This window comes from Rhincodon typus, chromosome 30 (assembly GCF_021869965.1).
Source record: "Rhincodon typus isolate 14 chromosome 30, sRhiTyp1.1, whole genome shotgun sequence".
Lineage (NCBI taxonomy): Eukaryota > Metazoa > Chordata > Chondrichthyes > Orectolobiformes > Rhincodontidae > Rhincodon > Rhincodon typus.
In genome coordinates, this window is record NC_063361.1 from 24299014 (window position 1) to 24317791 (window position 18778).

Consider the following 18778-nt stretch of genomic DNA (forward strand, 5'->3'; position numbering starts at 1 on the left):
ATTTGGAAGGAAGGCACCATATTCAGGCTAAATCCATACAAGACTCCTGTGATGTTGCAAAGATAAACTACTTTTATTTCTAGATGACAAAAAAAAAGGTAAGCACTGTTAACATGTGGAGTACAAACTAAGACATTAATTTGTTTGCATAATGTTCATAAATGGGAAATGAATTTAGATATTGGTGGATATGTTGGTGCGTTTTTGGGTATAAGGAATTAGGAAGTCAGACTCTTTTGGAAATATAGAACCAAAACAGTATGAAGGCACAGATACATACGTCAGTAAAAAGAGCAATGCATGTTAAAGTCATAAAGTGCAAATAAAGCACTATGGACTATTTTTAAGCTAATTAGAACTCAAAAGCAAAGCTATTTTATAAACCATATGGGAAACTTGGTTTAAAAAAAAGAGATACTTTCTTAATAGGTGTATGACCATTCTGGAAGCTTCTTACTCTTGAGAAGAGATGAATGATAAAAGTGATCTAATAGGGGTGTTCAGAATTACAATGGGTTCAAGAGTGATAAGAGATGCTTCCACTTGTAGAGGAGTCAAATACTAAAGGTACATTTATATAAAGATTGATTTGAGAATTAAATTTGATATCCTACAAAAAAAATTATAAAGACTTCAAAAAAAAAAGCTTATGCTTTCAAATGAAAATTATCCAATGTAATTTAAGGAAAAAAAAGCACAAGGGGCTGTTTGTTTAAATAAAAGAACTGCTAGAACACAGAACAGTACAGGCCCTTTGGCCCACGATGTTGTGCTGAACTTTTACCCTAAACCTAAGGTCTATCTAACCTCCACCTCCACCGCCACCTTATACTATCATCCATATGCCTATCTAATAGCCGCTTAAATGCCCCTAATGAGGCCGACTCCACTACCCTCTCCGTCAAGCATTCCACGCCCCAACCTCTGAGTAAAGAACCTACCTCTGACGTCTCCCTGATATCTACCTCCACTCACTTTAAAATTATGTCCCCTTGTAAAATCCAACTCCACCCTAGGAAAAAGTCTCTGGCTGTCTACTCTATCTATACCGCTGATCATTTTGTACACCTCTATCAAGTCACCTCTCATCCTTCGTCGTTCTAAAGAGAAAAGCCCTAGCTCTCTCAACCTTTCCTCGTAAGACCTTCCCTCCATTCCAGGCAACATCCTGGTAAATCTCCTCTGCACCTTTTCTAACGCTTCCACATCTTTCCTGTAATGAGGTGACCAGAACTAGACAGTACTCCAGATGTGGCTGAACCAGGCTTTTGTATAGCTGGAACATAACTTCATGGCTCTTGAACTCAATCCCTCTACAACTGCTGTTATAAATATTTCTTTAAAAGTTTCCAAAGGACTAGCAGCTAGATCCGCATACGATTTGACTACTCATTGGAGTCGATCAGCATTACTTTGGAAAAGACAAAAGAAATTGATATCAAACAGCAGTTGTTGTAATGCTAAACATCACTACAAATTTCAGATAACCATCTCAAATTTGGTTTAATTGGTTTTCATTTTTGTGTTTAGATCTTTAGCAAAATAGAAATTAATTTCATACATACAAAGTTATGAAATATGCAAGGTAAAAAGTCTTGCTTTCCACTTTTATTTTCTTGTCTCATGGAGTATGTACAGAATGGATCTTTTCTTCTGTTCATAAAGTTTCTTTTAAAAGAGATATAGTGTTTACAGAGCAATTTTCACATTAATATCACAAAAACTTTTGCTTTCCTAAATTCTAATGTAGTGTGTACTCAATGTTCCAGAGGAACAAAACATTTCTGATCTATGTCTTGTTAAACAAATTCATTACACAATCACACAGGCTACTAGACCTTCCAAGGTTTTAGCCTGGCTCCTGTGAGGCACAGAGGTTACAGCATCAAATGAACTGTATGTGTCCAAAATCAAAATGATCCCATTTCATGACCTCAATGAAAATGATTCATAAGTTACACTTAACTGTTAAGACATGCATGGTTACATTTCAACTTAATATTGTGTAAAATAGGATTACAGAAAAGAACGTTATATCATGTTTTCTGCCAACACGCATGGTTCATATTCTATATATCAAAGAGCACTACAGGCCATAAGATGTACAACATTAACCAGAATGACTTCTTGAGAGTACACAACTAGGAAAAAGGTAAGGAAAAACAGATATAAAATCAGGGTTTCAATTTTCTTATCAGAACATCTCAATGTCACTAAACACTACACCATAGCAGAATACATTATATTTACATAAATTGTAAATAAATTCTATTAATGTTTGTAACCAAACCATTTAAGACATTTGTCTAACCACATCCATCAAGTTACAGCTGGCTCTTGTTGATCCTTGAAAAATATTATGTCTGAAAGAAAATGATCCCAACAAAACACAGGACACACCCAATGTCCAAAAAGTACTGCACTATTACACATGACACAGACAAACAGACAGCCAGCCAAACAAGAACAAATTTAAACAGGCTACACAGTTCAGATGATGCTTCAGCGTTCAATGCCATGGAGTGGTATTCTGTGGATCTGTGCAGATTTACGACATACAGGATTAAGTTATTTAAATAGAAAGAGTAAACTTGAAGCCATATTCCACATCCCGAGTTCTCATTCCTCAAATAAACCTTGCACATGCCCCAAAGTAGCATGCCTGACCACCTTCATTGGTCAAGAACTGGTGTATAGACAGGGAGACAATGAAAGAAACAAAAAAAAATTAAAAGCTATGAAATACACAAAGCTGAGAAACAAAAACTTGCTTTTAAACTTACTAATAAAAGAAAAGGAAAATGCTTAGGAATGAGACTATTAACATGGGGCCTCATTAGAAATAAATTTGAGTTTGTAACCAAGGAACATGAAGCCAAGTTGCAGGTCAGCCATAAAGCTAAGAATTGGCAGAATGGGCTCAGGGCTATTTGGCCTTCTCCAGGTCCCACAAAAGCTCCTAATGCTTGTTAACCAGACTCCAGCACTGATGTCCTGTCATGTTATTGCTAAAGTTCCTAGCTGACAATTAGGAACTGAGACAAACATCAAGTGACAGGTTCAAAGGTCAGTCCTCAGTAGTTGCATGTATTCGAAAAAAACAAACAAAAACCCAACAACTCCCTAGTGTTTCCTATATAGTAGTGATTTAAACTCCAACTGTGATATATTTAAAGCTTTGCAATGTAATGTGCAAATGTCACAATTCCTACAACATTAGTCATATCACAAGTTGCTGATAACACCATTGTTCAAAAAAAAATCCTATACTTCACTGTGACCCGTGATGAGCAACCTGTCATATTTTATAAATATTAAAATATTGTCATTAAATATTTACAGTAATTTATACATTTGATTTAAAATACAATTGTAATTGATTGTGATTCAACATACTTCAAACTTTCAGTTTGAATATTCAAAGCAAGAGGCATAACTTACAATGAATCTAAACATTTATAATCAATCTTTCATAGGATAAAATATATACACAGGAAACATTAAAAAGCATCTTTGATATTTTTTAATTGTCGAACTGCAGTATCGACCGGAAGGCTGAACTGCAGGTTGCTGAGGCGACTGAGTATATTGAGGGTACTCTCAAACCCAGTAGAGGCCATGTAGCTCCATGGCTGGTAATGACTCTGGATAAGTGTTCCTGACTTACAAATCAGGTTTACCCAGGAAACCAAGCGCTGTTCATTCAGTGCCATGCATATTAAGGCCTTAAATTCTGAATCCGCACTGCGCTTGTAACGGTCATGTTCAGTGAGCACAGTGTGTACTGCAGAAAGTAAACTTTGTTTTGGAGTTACAATGCCACTCCCAGTCACTGGCAAGGCAAAGGATTGAGACAGCTTGCGAGCAGGAGACTCTACAAAAGCTCTACCATTTCTGGTATTGTAGTACTTCACAAAAAGTTGCCAGGGATGCATGGTTTGTGGAGAGGTGAGTGAGGGAAGGAGGCACGCAATTGGTGCTAGGACCAAACTCATTCCTTGAGAGGAGGCATACAAACCATGGCTCATCAGGTCTCTGAGAGCTATTGACAACTCTTTTCGTACAGCAGTTATGAGTTCATTCTTCTGAAGATAAAAGTCACGGCTACTGATTACATGCTCGTCATCCTGTTGATGTCTCAATGCCAGCTGTTTCACTTTATCTACAGCACTTTCTAGTTTAAGTAGCAGGGGATTGTAGTCCTTGTCTGTTTCATCAGGCTGCCATACTCCACGTGAAATCTGACCAGCAGCACATCCAAACTGACTAACAGCAAATATTTGCAATATGGCCAGCGCTCTGCGAACAAGGTTTAACCCAGTCTCTCTCATCTTTCTAGCTGTTTCACGATCCACTGCAAAGCAACAAAAAAAATTTCAATATACTCCCAACAGAAATTAGATAATACTTGCACATATATAATGCCATCTCTTGCCACATGAGTTTGTGGTCTTTAAATCACCATTGATGTGCAGTGACAACTATAAACAGCCCTTATAAAAAGTCCCAGAGGTACCCTTAGATTTTCCCAGATTGTTGCTTTGTAAAGGTGAAAATATGTATTGCATTTTAAAGATGATTTTTATAAGCATTAGATTTTACTTTCAAAAATCAGGTTATATAGATGAGACAGGAGTGGAGAGGCAAGAAAGAAAGCGTACATTAAATGTAGAGGTAGGTGACATCTTTTTTTCAAAAAAAAAAAAAAAAAAAAAAAGATCACTCGGTTGAATTACTCTGTACAAGTCAGAAGACCAACCACTAACACTTTGGGAATATAACCATGTTTTATTTAGAATGTGGAGGCTCTTTGAATAATGACATTTATCTAAAAAGTATCACAATAGCCCATCACACCCAGAAATAAGATGAATCAGTAAAACTGAACCTCACCATGACTGCCACCTGACAATTTTGCAGTTGATGCGGGAGAATCTTTCACTCCGTGCACGTTGCACGTGCACCTTCCATTCTGAGCCTGCGGAGGGTTTCCAACTTCATCTGGGAATGAAAGCAAGTGTAGAGATCATATCATTTTGGCAAAATTTGTGGGTCACCAGTTCAATCAAACTGAGCTTTAAAAAAAAAACTCCATAATCTGAACATATTATATAATTACATAGTCAGGCAAAACCTCAGATTTTAACTCCAGGTAATTAAGAAAAACAAAAACAGTTCATGTTAATTTAAGATCAGAATCAAAACTACACATCACCTATCACACATGACCTTTAAGACTCAGTGATAAAATGCTTTCTGCCAGTGAGTTGAGATCACCTGATAACCTGGAAAAAGTATCAGAATTTGCTCCCAAATTTAGTAAGCTGAAACGAACAGCAATAAAAAAAGCATAATCTTAAACAGAGTTCTTTCTCTGGTCAAGAGATTACAGTTTTTAAGACCCAGCGACACGTTTTGGGGAAGAGGGTGTGTGGTGGTAGTGGTAGTGGTCGTGGTCGTGATGAGGGGTGGCAAGAGAGAACATAAAAATGATCAGAACAAGTATGGTTACTGTACAATTGCAAATCCTGTAGCTAGTTGTATTTTAATTGTTTTGATTGGCGCATCCACTACAAGTCATTTTTCAAATTACACCAGGAATCTTTTTGGGGAAAGGGTGGGCAAAGCAAGGCTGAGTGTGGTAAAAATGGTGTCCCCTGGAATTGTTTCCTGACATGCTCTCTTTGTACATGCAACACAAGTTCTAAAAAAGGTCAGCTAATTGATCTTAGGCTCAATAAATACAATAAATGTGAGCGGCTAGAGAGACTATAACAATTGTTCTACTTACCCTGCAGAAAGTTGATGAACATTTCAAGGTCACAAATCTGAGTTTTAAGCTGCTCCACCAGCTGCTCCTTCACTCTTGCTGGATTCACAATTTGAGCAATTGCTGCATCAACACGTTGTCTGAGTTCTTCTGGCGACAAATTGCTAAAATCTTCATTTAGATTTACATCCAGCTTTTTAACCAATTCATCTATGATTACCTGATTAAAGAACACAGACAGACATCAAAACACATTTCTTCTGTAGACCCACCTTTTCACCAAATTTTAAAGGCTCACTTAAGGCAGACTTGCAAATGTTCTGCCATTAAGAAGTTTAAAACAATATTGCTGATATTCTCTGTTCCTGTAAGCCTGCACTCTCGCTTCTCCTTCCCCCTTATGCTTAAAAGCTGTGGCTGCAAACTAGCAGCTTGCTGGTATAGAGCCCAACAATGTTAGCCTAGGCTCAGTGGCATTCCTCACCTGGATCAAAGTTATGGCTCCAAGCCCCAATCCCAGAAACAAAGTGTATAATCTAGGCCAACAATTCTGTGCAGCATTCACTCAGTATTACTGAATCAGAAGTGTCATCTTTCAGGTATGATTTTTAAACCTAGTTTGCAGTTGTAGACTTGCTCACTGAGCCAGTGTGTCTGGTTGCAGATGTTTCGTCACCCTGCTAGGTAACATTGTCAATGCGCCTCCAGTGAAGTAGTGTTCGGCCCCACTTGTTATTTATATGCCTGTTGGCTGGCACAGTTGGCATTACTTCCGGCTCTATTTTTCAGTGGTTTGTATATTGGGTCCAGTTCACACTGGCTTGGCGAGCTACAACCCCATCTACAACCGGAAGTACAAATCTTCTCAAACTTTGAAACACCGATGGCCACAACATCCTCAAACTGGCATTTAGATGGGAGACAAATGCCATCTGTTTGCACACAACCCACGAACAACTGTGCTTCCTGCATGAATGCCTCAGAAAACAGGTACTACCACAAAGCTTAAGATATAAACCACTGATCAACAATCCACAGACATGAAGAACAGCTGAACAGAATGATAAGGGTTATGATCAATGATGTCCACAACCGCCTCCACAAATACAAGCAGGAAATTGTGCAAAAAGAGAGAAGCCAAAGGGATCCAACACACTCAGCTTCTATGGACTCCCCAAGGTACACAAGCGAGGGGCCCCCCTCAGACCCATTGTCTCACTAACAAGCACACCAACAATTAGACTAGCAAGAACTACAATGGAAACTGAAAATACTTAGTTGACAACACTACCCACTCGATCCAGTCCTCCCAAGAGTTCTCCAACTTCAACAAGGACACTAGAATAGAAGGAGGACGAGATACTGATATCCTTCGACGTCACAGCACTATTTACATCCATAAACATCGAACTGTACAAAAAAGAGACAATTGCCACACAGCTGGACGAATCAGGAAGGCAGGCACTCCACAACACCAACAGCATCAACAAGGACGGCACCCTAAAACTACTGGATCTGTGCCTCACAACCCACTTCACCTTCAAACGACTGTATATTCAAACAAATCAACGAAACACCAAATGGGATCCCCTATATCAGGACTGATTGCAGAAGCAGTAATGCAAAGGTTAGAATAGACAGCGCTCCCCACTATACAACCCAGACTCTGGGTCCGCTATGTAGATGACATCTTTGTGACTATCAAACGCACAAGACTTGAAGAAACCCACCGACACCTAAACAACATCCTCACCGCAATAAAATTCACAAAAAGAGAACAATAATTGACTCCTTCCTAGATGTAATGATAGAATGCAACAACAGGGAACTGCAGACTAGTGCATAAAGACCACACGTATGGACCATATACTTAACTACTCCAGCAACCACCCCAACACCCATAAACAGAGCTGTATCAGGACATTATTCAAAAGGGCCATAACACACTGCAGCAACCTGTTCTGCTTTGTGCAATTCCAGGAGAACTTATATGGAGTTTATAAAAGGAATGGATATCCAAACAGCACAATCTGCTGTTATCTCCATGACAGATCACAACAAGACAACACAACACAAAACATGGCCAGACACACTAGTCACCCTGCCATGCAGAGACATAAAAAGGTGACCACAAGACTACTCAGACCTCTAGGTATCAGGGTAGCCCACAAACCAACAACCACCCTGTGACAGCTACTGATGAACGTAAAGGATCCCATACCCACAAATAAAACTAACGTAACATACAAAATACCATGCAAAGACTGTTAGAAACACTACACAAGTCAAACCGGAAGAGAAGAGAACTGACAATAAGGATATATGAACACCAACTAGCCACCAAGAGACAAGACCGATTCTCACTGGTCTCAATACACACTGACAAAGAAGGACACGAATTTCGACTGGGACAACACATCCATAATAGCTCAAGCCAAACAGACATGCAAGGGGAATCCTGGAGGCCTGGCTTTCCAACCAGAACTCCAAACACATTGAACTGGACCAGATATACAAACCACTTAAAAACAGAACCGGAAGAAATGCCAACCACTCTAGCAAACAGAGGCATATAAATAACAAGCAGGATAGAACACGGACGCTTCACAGGGGGCACACAGACAATGTTACCTAACAGGGTGATGAAACGTCTGCAACCAAATACACCGGGTCAGCGAGCAACTCTACAACCTCATCCACAACCCGAGCTACAAGTCTCCTCAAAGTTTTAACTTAGTTTGCCTTTCAGGTGTGTATAAAGAATCACAGCACTATTTAAAGAGAAACTTTATCTTGACTGAATTTTATTTCCCAGTCGGTAATAACAGACTGGCTATTTAAATTTGTTTGCAGTAGTATGCTATGCTTCCTACATTACAATAATGACAACACTTCAAAATCAGCACATTAAGTGTAGAATGCTGGGGGACGACATTAAGCAAAACCCTCCACGTAAATGCAATTTCTTAAAAAAAAAACAAGTGGATACAGTAAATTGTCTGTATCTGTGAAGTCACAAATTATGAATTCCCTTGCCCATGCCAAAAAAAGTAAAAAAAAAACCACCAACATCCACAGGGGAAAAATTGCGTATCTGCGATTTTTAACCTATTTTTTAAATGAGCTCCATACTTGCACATTTTATCATTCTAAAGGTTTTGGAGTAGATTTGTAGCTCGGGTTGTGGGTATTGAGGTTGGTTGGCTCACCGAGCTGGTTTCTTGTATCGCAGACGTTTCATTACCATGCTGGGTAACATCCTCAGTGCAGCCTCCGATGAAGCGTCTGTGTGTTTTCCCGCCTGGTTTTTAAACTGTGGGATCCGTTGAGCTGGATTGCCTCACTTCCGGTTTTCCTATGTAGTGGAATGTATACGGGGTCGAGTTCAACGTGTTTATTAATAGCATGCTTTGTGGAGTGCCTGGCTTCTAGGAATTCTCATGCCTGTCTGCACCTAGCGTGGCATGTGGACAACACCAAAATTTTGGGACAAGCTAGGCAGAGACAGGCACGAGAATTCCTAGAAGCCCGGCACTCCACAAAGCATGCTATTAATAAACACGTTGAACTCGACCCCGTATACATTCCACTACATAGGAAAACCGGAAGCGAGGCAATCCAGCTCAACGGACCCCACAGTTTAAAACCAGACGGGAAAGCACACTGACACTTCATCGGAGGCTGCACTGAGGATGTTACCCAGCATGGTAATGAAACATCTGTGATACAAGAAATCAGCTCGGCGAGCCAACCAAACTCAACATTTTATCATTCGCATGGCTTCTCAGAAAGAGCCCTTGAGGATTTGGAGGAATGACTTACTTAGGAATTCAAGAACAGAGATAGGTCATTCAGCTCCCCAGTAACTGTGTGATATTTTTTATGTGCATCTTAAATCTACTTACCTTCTTTTGGTGCCATAGTGTGCACTTTCCTAACAAAAGTCAGTTTTGGTTGAAACTAAGACAGTCCCAGCCCTGAATGTTTTTAAGGTGGAGATGGTTCTGGATTTTCACTATGCTGACAGTTGACGCACATGAAGTGTTCTTTATGTAATTAGCTATTTTTCCATTCTTGGAATCACTGGCAAGGCTTTCATTTATTGCCCATCCTTATCAGCTCTTGAACTGAATGACTTGCTAGGCCATTTCTGAGGTCAATTAAGAGTCAACCACATTGTTGTGGGTCTGGAGTTACCAGGTAGGGAAGGAAATCTGCATCCTTAAGAGGACAGTTTTTCTTTAATAACTATTGTTACATGGTCACCAGTCTAGCTTTTAGCTGCCGATTTCAACTGAATTCACATTTCACAATTTGCCATGGTGGAATTCAAAACTGTGTTCCCAGAACCACTACGCCACACAGCCTTCTCTGGTTGTCTTGACACAAAAGATCCAGATCCAAACGCTTTAAAGCTGTTGAAATATTAGTAGTTATTTTTGGTTGACTACGCCGCTAGATTAAATTGATTATGAATGACATGAGAAAAGACATTTATTGTACAATGAGTTTCAACTATATAAAGTCACAAGCCTTACCCGCTGCCGTTCTAGGACTATTGACTGAGGAAGGGATTCGTAGCTGCCTTCTTGGTAAGCAAATGTCTCCAAGTCATCCAGCTGTGTCTTTAGCTGTATAATCAACTCTCTTTGTTTCTGTCGTTGGGCCTCGAGTCGTTCAAGTTTTTCCCTTTCACTCTAAGAAAGGGGGGAAAAAAAAAAAAAATTGTGTTTTCAAATGCACATTACAATCGCAGGTTCTATCCAAGTTGGCCAAATGCTGGGAAAACTGAAGCTTTATTATTCATGAACACATATTTGCAAGTCTACAGAAACCAGAGAATGATTTGAAATCCAGTGTTATTGAATACAATACTCAGGAATGTTATATAGTCAACAAATTAGATTAAGTTAGTCAAGTTAGAAATATACACAAAAAAAATTAACAAAACACAACATGTGCAGCTACATCCTACAGGGATGAATGTAATAAACAAACTTGAAACAGGGTTGAAAGTAATCTAAAGCAATAGCAAGGTTTTCAGCGCTAAAGGTGCTATGAGATAAATTGAGATAACAAGGTGTAGAGCTGAATGAACACAGCAGGCCAAGCAGCACAGGAGCAGGAAGTCTGATGTTTCGGGCCTAGACCCTTCTTCAGAAATCGGTCTGGGCCCGAAACGCCAGCCTTCCTGCTCCTCTGATGCTGCTTGGCCTGCTGTGTTCATCCAGCTCTACACCTTGTTAGCTCAGATTCTCCAGCATCTGCAGTTCCTACTATATTTGAGATAAATTGTTGCATTTTACACTTTCGATGTTGAAACTGCAGGTAGCTTCAAAATAGCAATTTTTAAAATGAGCATTTATAGAATACCCTAATTTCAAAATTTTCAGATATGGAATATAGAAAGCTGGAAATAACGTCAAAGCTGCTTCACCGTCTATGTTCAAATTAGCCCTCCCCTTCTTCCTCTTGAAATTCCATGTGGGACAAACACAGCCTCTTCCACCAATTCTATGCTGGCATGGTTATTAATTCACTCATCCAACTTCATGCAAGCTCAAAACGATCCTTCCTCCTTCAATTTCACAATGGTGCACTCTTGCATACAATGTAAAACTTTGAACCTTCTAGTTTTGAAGTACACAATTCACCTAACGGTCCCTGACTTTGAGTCCGTTCCTTATGGCATCAGACAATAAACACCACCCTGACTCAGTGTGGTTAATCATTTGTACCTAAGATTTGGCACTAAACCCATCAAATTCCTGCACCCACCAGGCTGAGCTCCATCATGAATATATGCATAACAAATCTAAGTTGGACTAGAGGCCTAAACCTCAAATCCAACATATGACTATCAAGGTGACATCATCTTGATAATGTCACTGGATTAGTATTCAAGAGGCACAATTTGATGTTCTGGGAGCAAGGTTTCAAATTCCCCATGTCAACTGGTAAAACTTAAATTCAATAAATAAAATCTGGAATTGCACATCAGCCTCAGTGGTAGTTATCATGAGCAATCATCAATTGTCATTAAAAACCCATCTTTTATGGAAGGAAACAGCTGTTCACACAGCTCAAGTGACTTCAGACCTATAGCAACATGGCTGACTCAACTGATCGTTGAAATGATGTGACAAACTGTGCTCAGTTCAAACCCAATTAGGGCTGGGCAATACACATGGGTGTTACAAATAAAGCCAATATGTCCCTTCAAAGAATTAAAATATACTTCAGCATTGCACTTCCTATCTGCGCAAGCTGTGAATACCAGCAGGGGCAAACCAAGTCAGCAATTTGTAAACACATTTATACATCCCAATTAACGCAGCCTTGGTCCTGAGTTGTGTTCTTCTAGCTGCAGCCTGTAATCTACTTTATCTTTTGAGATAGAACAGTCATTGTAAGCTACTCTTGCATCCCAACAGCAATCTGGCAAACAGTTTCAGACTAAAAGAATTGCTAAAAAACCCTGCAAATTGTAGCAGTACAAGGCAAAGCAAGGTGTTCAATAGTTTGAGGTCTCAAGGGAACAAAAGTCTGATAAAATTAACATGAAATAAAACTTATTGTAATTAACATCAAGGGTCTTTGAACATGATTATACAGGGCAAGCAAATTCTTGTTTACAGTTGTGCATGTAAGATATGCAAGGACCAAATGGACACATTATTTTTTGCAGTTCTTGAATCATGCAAATTAATCTATTGCTTTTTGGTCAAAGTTGGTTCATTGAACTTCAGTTAATTTGCTCTCTTTAGCAGCAAATTTCTACTTTGTTACATTATTAATCTGTGGCAAAAAACACTGCCTTTCTTGTAACTGAAATGATTACAATGTTCTATGATGGTGTTTCCTTGTGTGCCCTTTGGAGGTCAACACGCTGTCCAAACAGCCAGTCACTAAAGAATTCCACAGACGGCCAAACACGAAATGAAAACTACCGAGATCTAAATGACAAACCTTTTCATTGTGTAAAATAACATTTGGACTATGGAATTAAGGCAGATGCTGAAATATGTTTCACTCAAACCTTTTAAGATGGTTTTAAAAAGGGATTTAAAAGTCCTTAAGGTTAAAACATTATACAAATACAGAAGTTACTTTTGCAGGGTCAGATCTGCCGCTCAGTAACAATTACTCAGATGGCTAAAGACCCGGCTACACTTGATCAACAGCAATCTGAGCGCACAAAAAAAAAAAAAAAAAACAGCTTGCCGGCTCCAGAAGTCAGGGGACCACAGCTAAAAAGTAGATGTGATGAGAACTTCCCTCTTTTCAACCGACAGCTCACTGTCAAAAAGGGCTACATTACCTGGCAAGCTGTTACTTTAACAAAAAGAAAACAATATTTTGTGATACGCATTATTAGAAAAGACAATTATCAGTAATCTAGATAAAGACATTAAACTTTGAATATAAACTTACCAATCCTTCCTGTTGGTTAGGCAGGATCAATAAAACAAAAAACAGAAGATTAGAGCCATTTTAATGAGTAGCAACTAAATTTCTTCCCAATTTCTGTTGCTTTAGATCAGTAATCTCAGAATTATCCTTCTTATCAAACTTTTCACTCCAAATTAAACTATGCTACATGGATAAAATTTTCAAATCTTTATCTGTATGCAAACCGAACCAGAAGACTCAGCCATTTGCAAAATTGACCAGTTATTAGCAACTGTCTACTTTATTAGTCAGCAACAATCCTAAAGAGTACATTTAGAGGTGATTTGTATCTCATGAATTACTTATTTAGCCAAAAGAATATTGCAAGTTAAAGAATCCTCAAATTTCCAAATGTAAATATAGTGGTTACAAATTAAGCAAAATTGAAAATTTTGGAAACCTGTCACTTGAGATTTTTGAATATGGTTTATGATGTCATCTCAAATATCACATGTATAATATGTAGCAGCAATTCTAAAGGTAGGCAGGTTACTTTGTCATTGGTATTGAAGACAAAGACCAGTAATGGAAAATTTGTCCCTCATCTCCTATAGAAATTTGTAAAAAGACCTCAATATCACTATGGTCAGTTATCACTATGGCCAAGTAATTTGATGGAGGAAAGAGCACAGCCAGCAAAACAGTAAACCATCTTCAATACTTTTTGTCTTAATATTAAATGCCAAGTGCACACTTGACCCGCCTTTCCTTTTCATCAGTATTTTACATTGATTTTCTAATCTTTTAACCTTGTAGTATAGGTAATGTAAGCTCTTGCTTTCAAGATCTAGCAACAGCATATGTACAGTTACAATTTTAATACACTTGCAAAGATGCAAAACATACTTCAAAAACACCTGCTTTCTCAAGGCCAATATTGATTTGCATAGTGGTTAAAAGAATTATTTTGTTTATCCTGTTGAAATGTTACATTCTAAAATGAATTAAATCTATTCATTCAAGAAAGCAACAAGCATGGTATAATTCCCTTGAGAATTGATGTAAATTCATATCCAGTACAGAAAAAAATTTGTAAAATAAGTTCAATTACACAAAAAACTGTATGGATCATTAAGGCAATGTGTTTATTTGGGATAGTTTGGTGCAATCTCCCAATTATTTGTATCTTTCTACAATTTGGATAGCGATATTTTTGAAGAGTGTCCAAATGCTTTATTTTTTTGTAATATGCTACATTTGGACAAGTGACTTGTTGGCCATTGTAGGAAAAATCCAAAATGTCAGCATGCTATTTACACATATTACAACTGAATAAGTATTAAAATCCATTAAGCATACATACAAGAAATCTATGCTGCAGTCAACCTTTAAAATTGGACAGTATTCGTGGGCTCACTGATTAACTAGCACTTTAGAAATATGTATAGTTAAAAACTGCTTTCAGCAGCACATTCCATACATGCAACACCCTCTGCGTGAAAACAAATTGTCCTTTAGGTCCCTTTTAAATCTTTCCCTTCTCACCTTAGACCTGGACTCGCCCCACCCCAGGGAAAAGACCTTGGCTATTCACCCTATCCATGCCCCTCATGATTTTATAAACCTCTACAAGGTCACCCCTCAGCTTCTGACTCTCCAGGGAAAATAACACCAGCCTAGCAGGCCATTGTCCTTAAAGCTCAAACCCTCCAACTCTGACAATATCCTTGTAAATCTGTTTGAACCCTTTCAAGTTTCATAATATCCTTCCTACAGCAGGGAGACGAGAATTGTACATAGTATTCCAATAGTGGTATAAGCAATGTCCTGTCCAGCCGCAACATGACCTCCCAACTCCTGTACTCTATGCACTGACTGATAAAGGCAAGTATACTAAACAACTTCTTCACTATCCTCTCTACTTATGACTCCACTTTCAAGGAACTTTGAACCTACACTCCAAGGTCTCTGTTCAGCAACATTCCCTGGGACCTTACTATTAATGTGTACGTCCTGCCCTGACTTGCCTTTCCAAAATGCAGCCCCTCACATTTATCTAAACTAAGCTCCATCTTCCACTCCTCAGCCCATTGTACTCTGAGGTCACCTTCTTCGCTGTCCACTACACTGCTAATCTAAGTGAGTTGGGCCTAGACTCATTTGAGTTTGGAGGAGAACCTTAGACTTTTAGGCAGCTTGAAAGGGTAGATGCAGAGGTTATATGAAATAGGAGCTGTAGTAGGCCATTCACCCCCTTAAGCCTGCTTCACCATTGAAAATGATTACAGCTGATTGTCACTCTTCACATCCACTTTGGTTCCACTACTGATCAAGGAAGGGTCTATCGCTGCCTTAAATATACACAAAGATACTGACCCTTTTCTGTGGTAAGGAGTTCCAAAGGCTCAACACTCGAAATTCCTCCTCATCTCAGCCTTAAATTAGTACCCCTTAATTCTCAGATTATGCTCCCTGATCTTAGATACTCCCAAGAGGGAAACCATCCTCTCAGAATTTACCTTGTCAAGCCCCTTAAGCATTCTATATGTTTCAATGAGACCATCTATCATTCTTTTAAATTGCAACAAGTAGAACTCAACCATTGTTCATACCAGGGATTATCCTAGTGAATCTGGAGCTGCTGCTTGCGTGCGCTACCCTTGTTTTGTGAACAAGTACTCCTAAATCGCTTTGAATTGCAGCTTTTTGTAGTGTTTCTCTATTTAAATAAAGTGACTCTTGTTTTACTTTAAATTAACTTCACATCATCTGACATTGCATTCCACTTGCTAACATTCTGTCCACTTACTTAACCTATTACTATCTCTAAACTGTTTGTATCATTTTCATCACCTGCTTTTCCAAATATTTTAAAGTTTTTTTCCCTTGTGGATGGATCATGGACCTTGGACCTGGGACCTGAAGGCATTATCTCAGAGTAAGGGTCACCCAGGGACAGAAATGAAAAGGAATTTCTTCTCTCAAAAGGGTAGGAAATCTGAGGGATTCTTTAATGCAGTAGGCTGTTGAGGTTGCATCATTAAGTATACTCCAGGCTGGATGTCTGAATGAGATATGCATTTTATTATAGCAAGTCATTAATAAAAAGATCATACAACTTGGAGGTAGCAAGAACTGCGCAAGCCGAAGTCAGAGCTAACACAGTGTGGAGCTGGAGGAATACAGCAGGCCAGGCAGCATCAGAGGAGCAGGAAAGTTGACATTTCAGGTCAGGATCCTTCTTCAGAAGGCAATCAGAAACATCAACTTTCCTGCTCTGATGCTGCCTAGCCTGCTGTATTCCTCCAGCTCCACACTTATCTATATACAAGTTGAGGTAGGTCAGGTTGGCTGATTTGGCACTTTTTTTTTTACATACTAAACTACAAACTGGAAACAGAAGATGGGCGGGGGAGTAGAAGAGAAATGGGCCATAATCTTGCCACACTGGAAACGAGTTTCAGCATATCTGATTTGTTAGTAGTTGATTATGATTGCCAGCTTCCTACCACTTTTAAACCCGAAAATTCTCAGACTTGGCAAGTCATTTTCTTCCATTGCATTCAAATTTAAATAGACTTTTATGTTAAAAAAAATGTGGATTCTGCAGTAGGTTGAGTGAAAATGATGTCCCTTACCGCGTTGTCCAGGTGCTGCCCGTCCACAGCCCGGGTGATAAATGGTTGCGGACAGCCTTTGAAGGCGAAGTCCTCCAGCTCCTTCAGCAGCCGCTCCTTCTCGTCGCTCTGAGCGTTGACGATCTGCTTGAGGCGGAACTGGACCTGGGCGAAGTGCGAGGTGAGGGCGAGCAGCGACGAGTTCAGCAGCTCTTGCTCGCTCTCTAGCCGCTGCATCTTCTCCGCCATCACTGCCACTCCGGCGGCAGCGCCGCCGCACACCAGGCCTACCTCGGGCGGGATGGCCGCCTTCTCCGTTTCCTCGGGGCTGGCCACCGCCCCAACCGGGGCCCAGCGCTCCCCGGCCAACCTCTCAGTGTCCGAGAGAGACATGTCGTCCATCCCGAACCGCTTGACACGGTCAAATCTCACCGCAGCTTCAGAGCATCCGGAGGACAGCCACCATCTTGTGGGAACAGCGCACCTGACGTTACGCCCGGCCGCCACATCATCACGCACGTCACTGCATCGCCGTCGTGACGTCGCCAGGTGAGCACTTGGAATGTTCTAGAAACTGGTTCCAGTCGATCTAAGGCAAACGTTGGCGGCGACAAGAGCACCCTTTCTTTGGGCAGCAAGTTGTTAACGATCGAGGCTATCCAATCGTGGCTTTCAAAGCAGACCTGAATAATTACCTGAAGGAAAAAACATCTGTGGGATTGTGACTGAGTTGTTACAAGCATAATGGGCTGAATGGCCTCCTGTACTGCAATCATTCCAAGTTTAGAAGGGTGAAGTCCCTCTGAATTTGGTCGTAAGAAAGGCAGACTAACAGCAGTGTTCTCTCACTATGAGACTCAGGCATGTTATGACGTACCTCTGGAGCAATTGGGACTCAAACTCCACTCAGGTAGAGACACAATCATGATGCCACAGGGACTGTCATTTTCATTTGTATGGGTTCTAAAGCAAAGCAACTGTTCTATTTGTCATAGCAAAAGGCTCCCAGGAGATCAGTGTAAATGCTTTAAGAATGTCCTCCAAACATCCCTTGAGGTCAAAAATACCCGCTAACTCATGGAAGACCAAGATGGAGATGGCTTATTAAAGATGTCATTAAAACACATTGAGAAACTCCATTGGGAACATAAAATTGCAAAGTTGAGAAATTGAAGGAAGCACACAAACCTTCAAACAATCATGTCAAACCCACATTTCAGGCACAACATGCCATATATGTGGCACATTTTGCAGAACACACAATGGACTTACCAGCCTACTTGGAATCTGTCACACTGAAGGAAAAGCAAGGCATCTTCAATCCAAAGGGACTAAGAAGAAGGCAGGTGTGCAAGTGCATATGGCCTCTCCTGGTTAAGCTATTTATAACCAATGCTAAGCTTGATTTTCTCCCTTACCTCCTACCCATTTAATCAACTAATTGTCTTATTTTTCTAATGACTGTCTCTACTGACTCATTCCTGTTTACATTAAATTCACTACAGTTGTGTCAGCATCACAGGCTAACATCCACCAACATTTATGAATGTGGTTACCATGAGCTGAACCAAATATGACCTGCTGACATGATATTTGTAATAATGCTTTAGAGAAGGAGAGAGCCAGGCCAACGTGGTATACAGGTTTAGGGAAAAAATTCCAAAGATTAGCTTTTCGGTAGCTGTGCCTTCAGCTGCCTGTGATAGAACGAAGAATATCAGTGATCCACAAAGTCAGCACTGGAGAGCTAAGAGATTAAGTTGTTTAGAAGGCTAGAGGATACAGAGAAGGGGAAGCTTGAGGTATGGAGGGATCTCAAGCATGAGAATTTTCTTTTTAAATTGAACCCACTGCCAGAATGTAAGGCAAAGGCATAATGGGTAGAAATTAAGATCCAGACAGCAAGTATTTGAATAAGCCCAAATTTGAAGAATGAGAGATTGAAGCTGATCTTCGGAGCATTGGAATAGTTGACTAGAAGTAATAAACATAAGATTGA

At 39.8% G+C, this 18778-nt stretch overlaps 1 protein-coding gene across 2 annotated transcripts; it reads right to left on the minus strand.

Annotated features, from left to right (window-relative positions):
• Window positions 1-1569: 1569 nt before the first annotated feature.
• rundc1 (RUN domain containing 1) lies at window positions 1570-17257 on the minus strand. Of its 2 annotated transcripts, XM_048614756.1 has the most exons (6): window positions 16801-17257; window positions 13205-13213; window positions 10309-10467; window positions 5792-5990; window positions 4894-5001; window positions 1570-4354 (listed from the first exon to the last, which is right to left on the minus strand). In XM_048614756.1, the coding sequence occupies exons 1-6, from the start codon at window positions 17179-17181 to the stop codon at window positions 3501-3503; spliced, it is 1710 nt and encodes a 569-aa protein (XP_048470713.1). In that variant the 5' UTR covers window positions 17182-17257; the 3' UTR covers window positions 1570-3500. The 2 variants fall into 2 exon arrangements, with proteins under 2 accessions (XP_048470713.1, XP_020371114.2); XM_020515525.2 differs by lacking the exon at window positions 13205-13213.
• Window positions 17258-18778: the final 1521 nt, after the last annotated feature.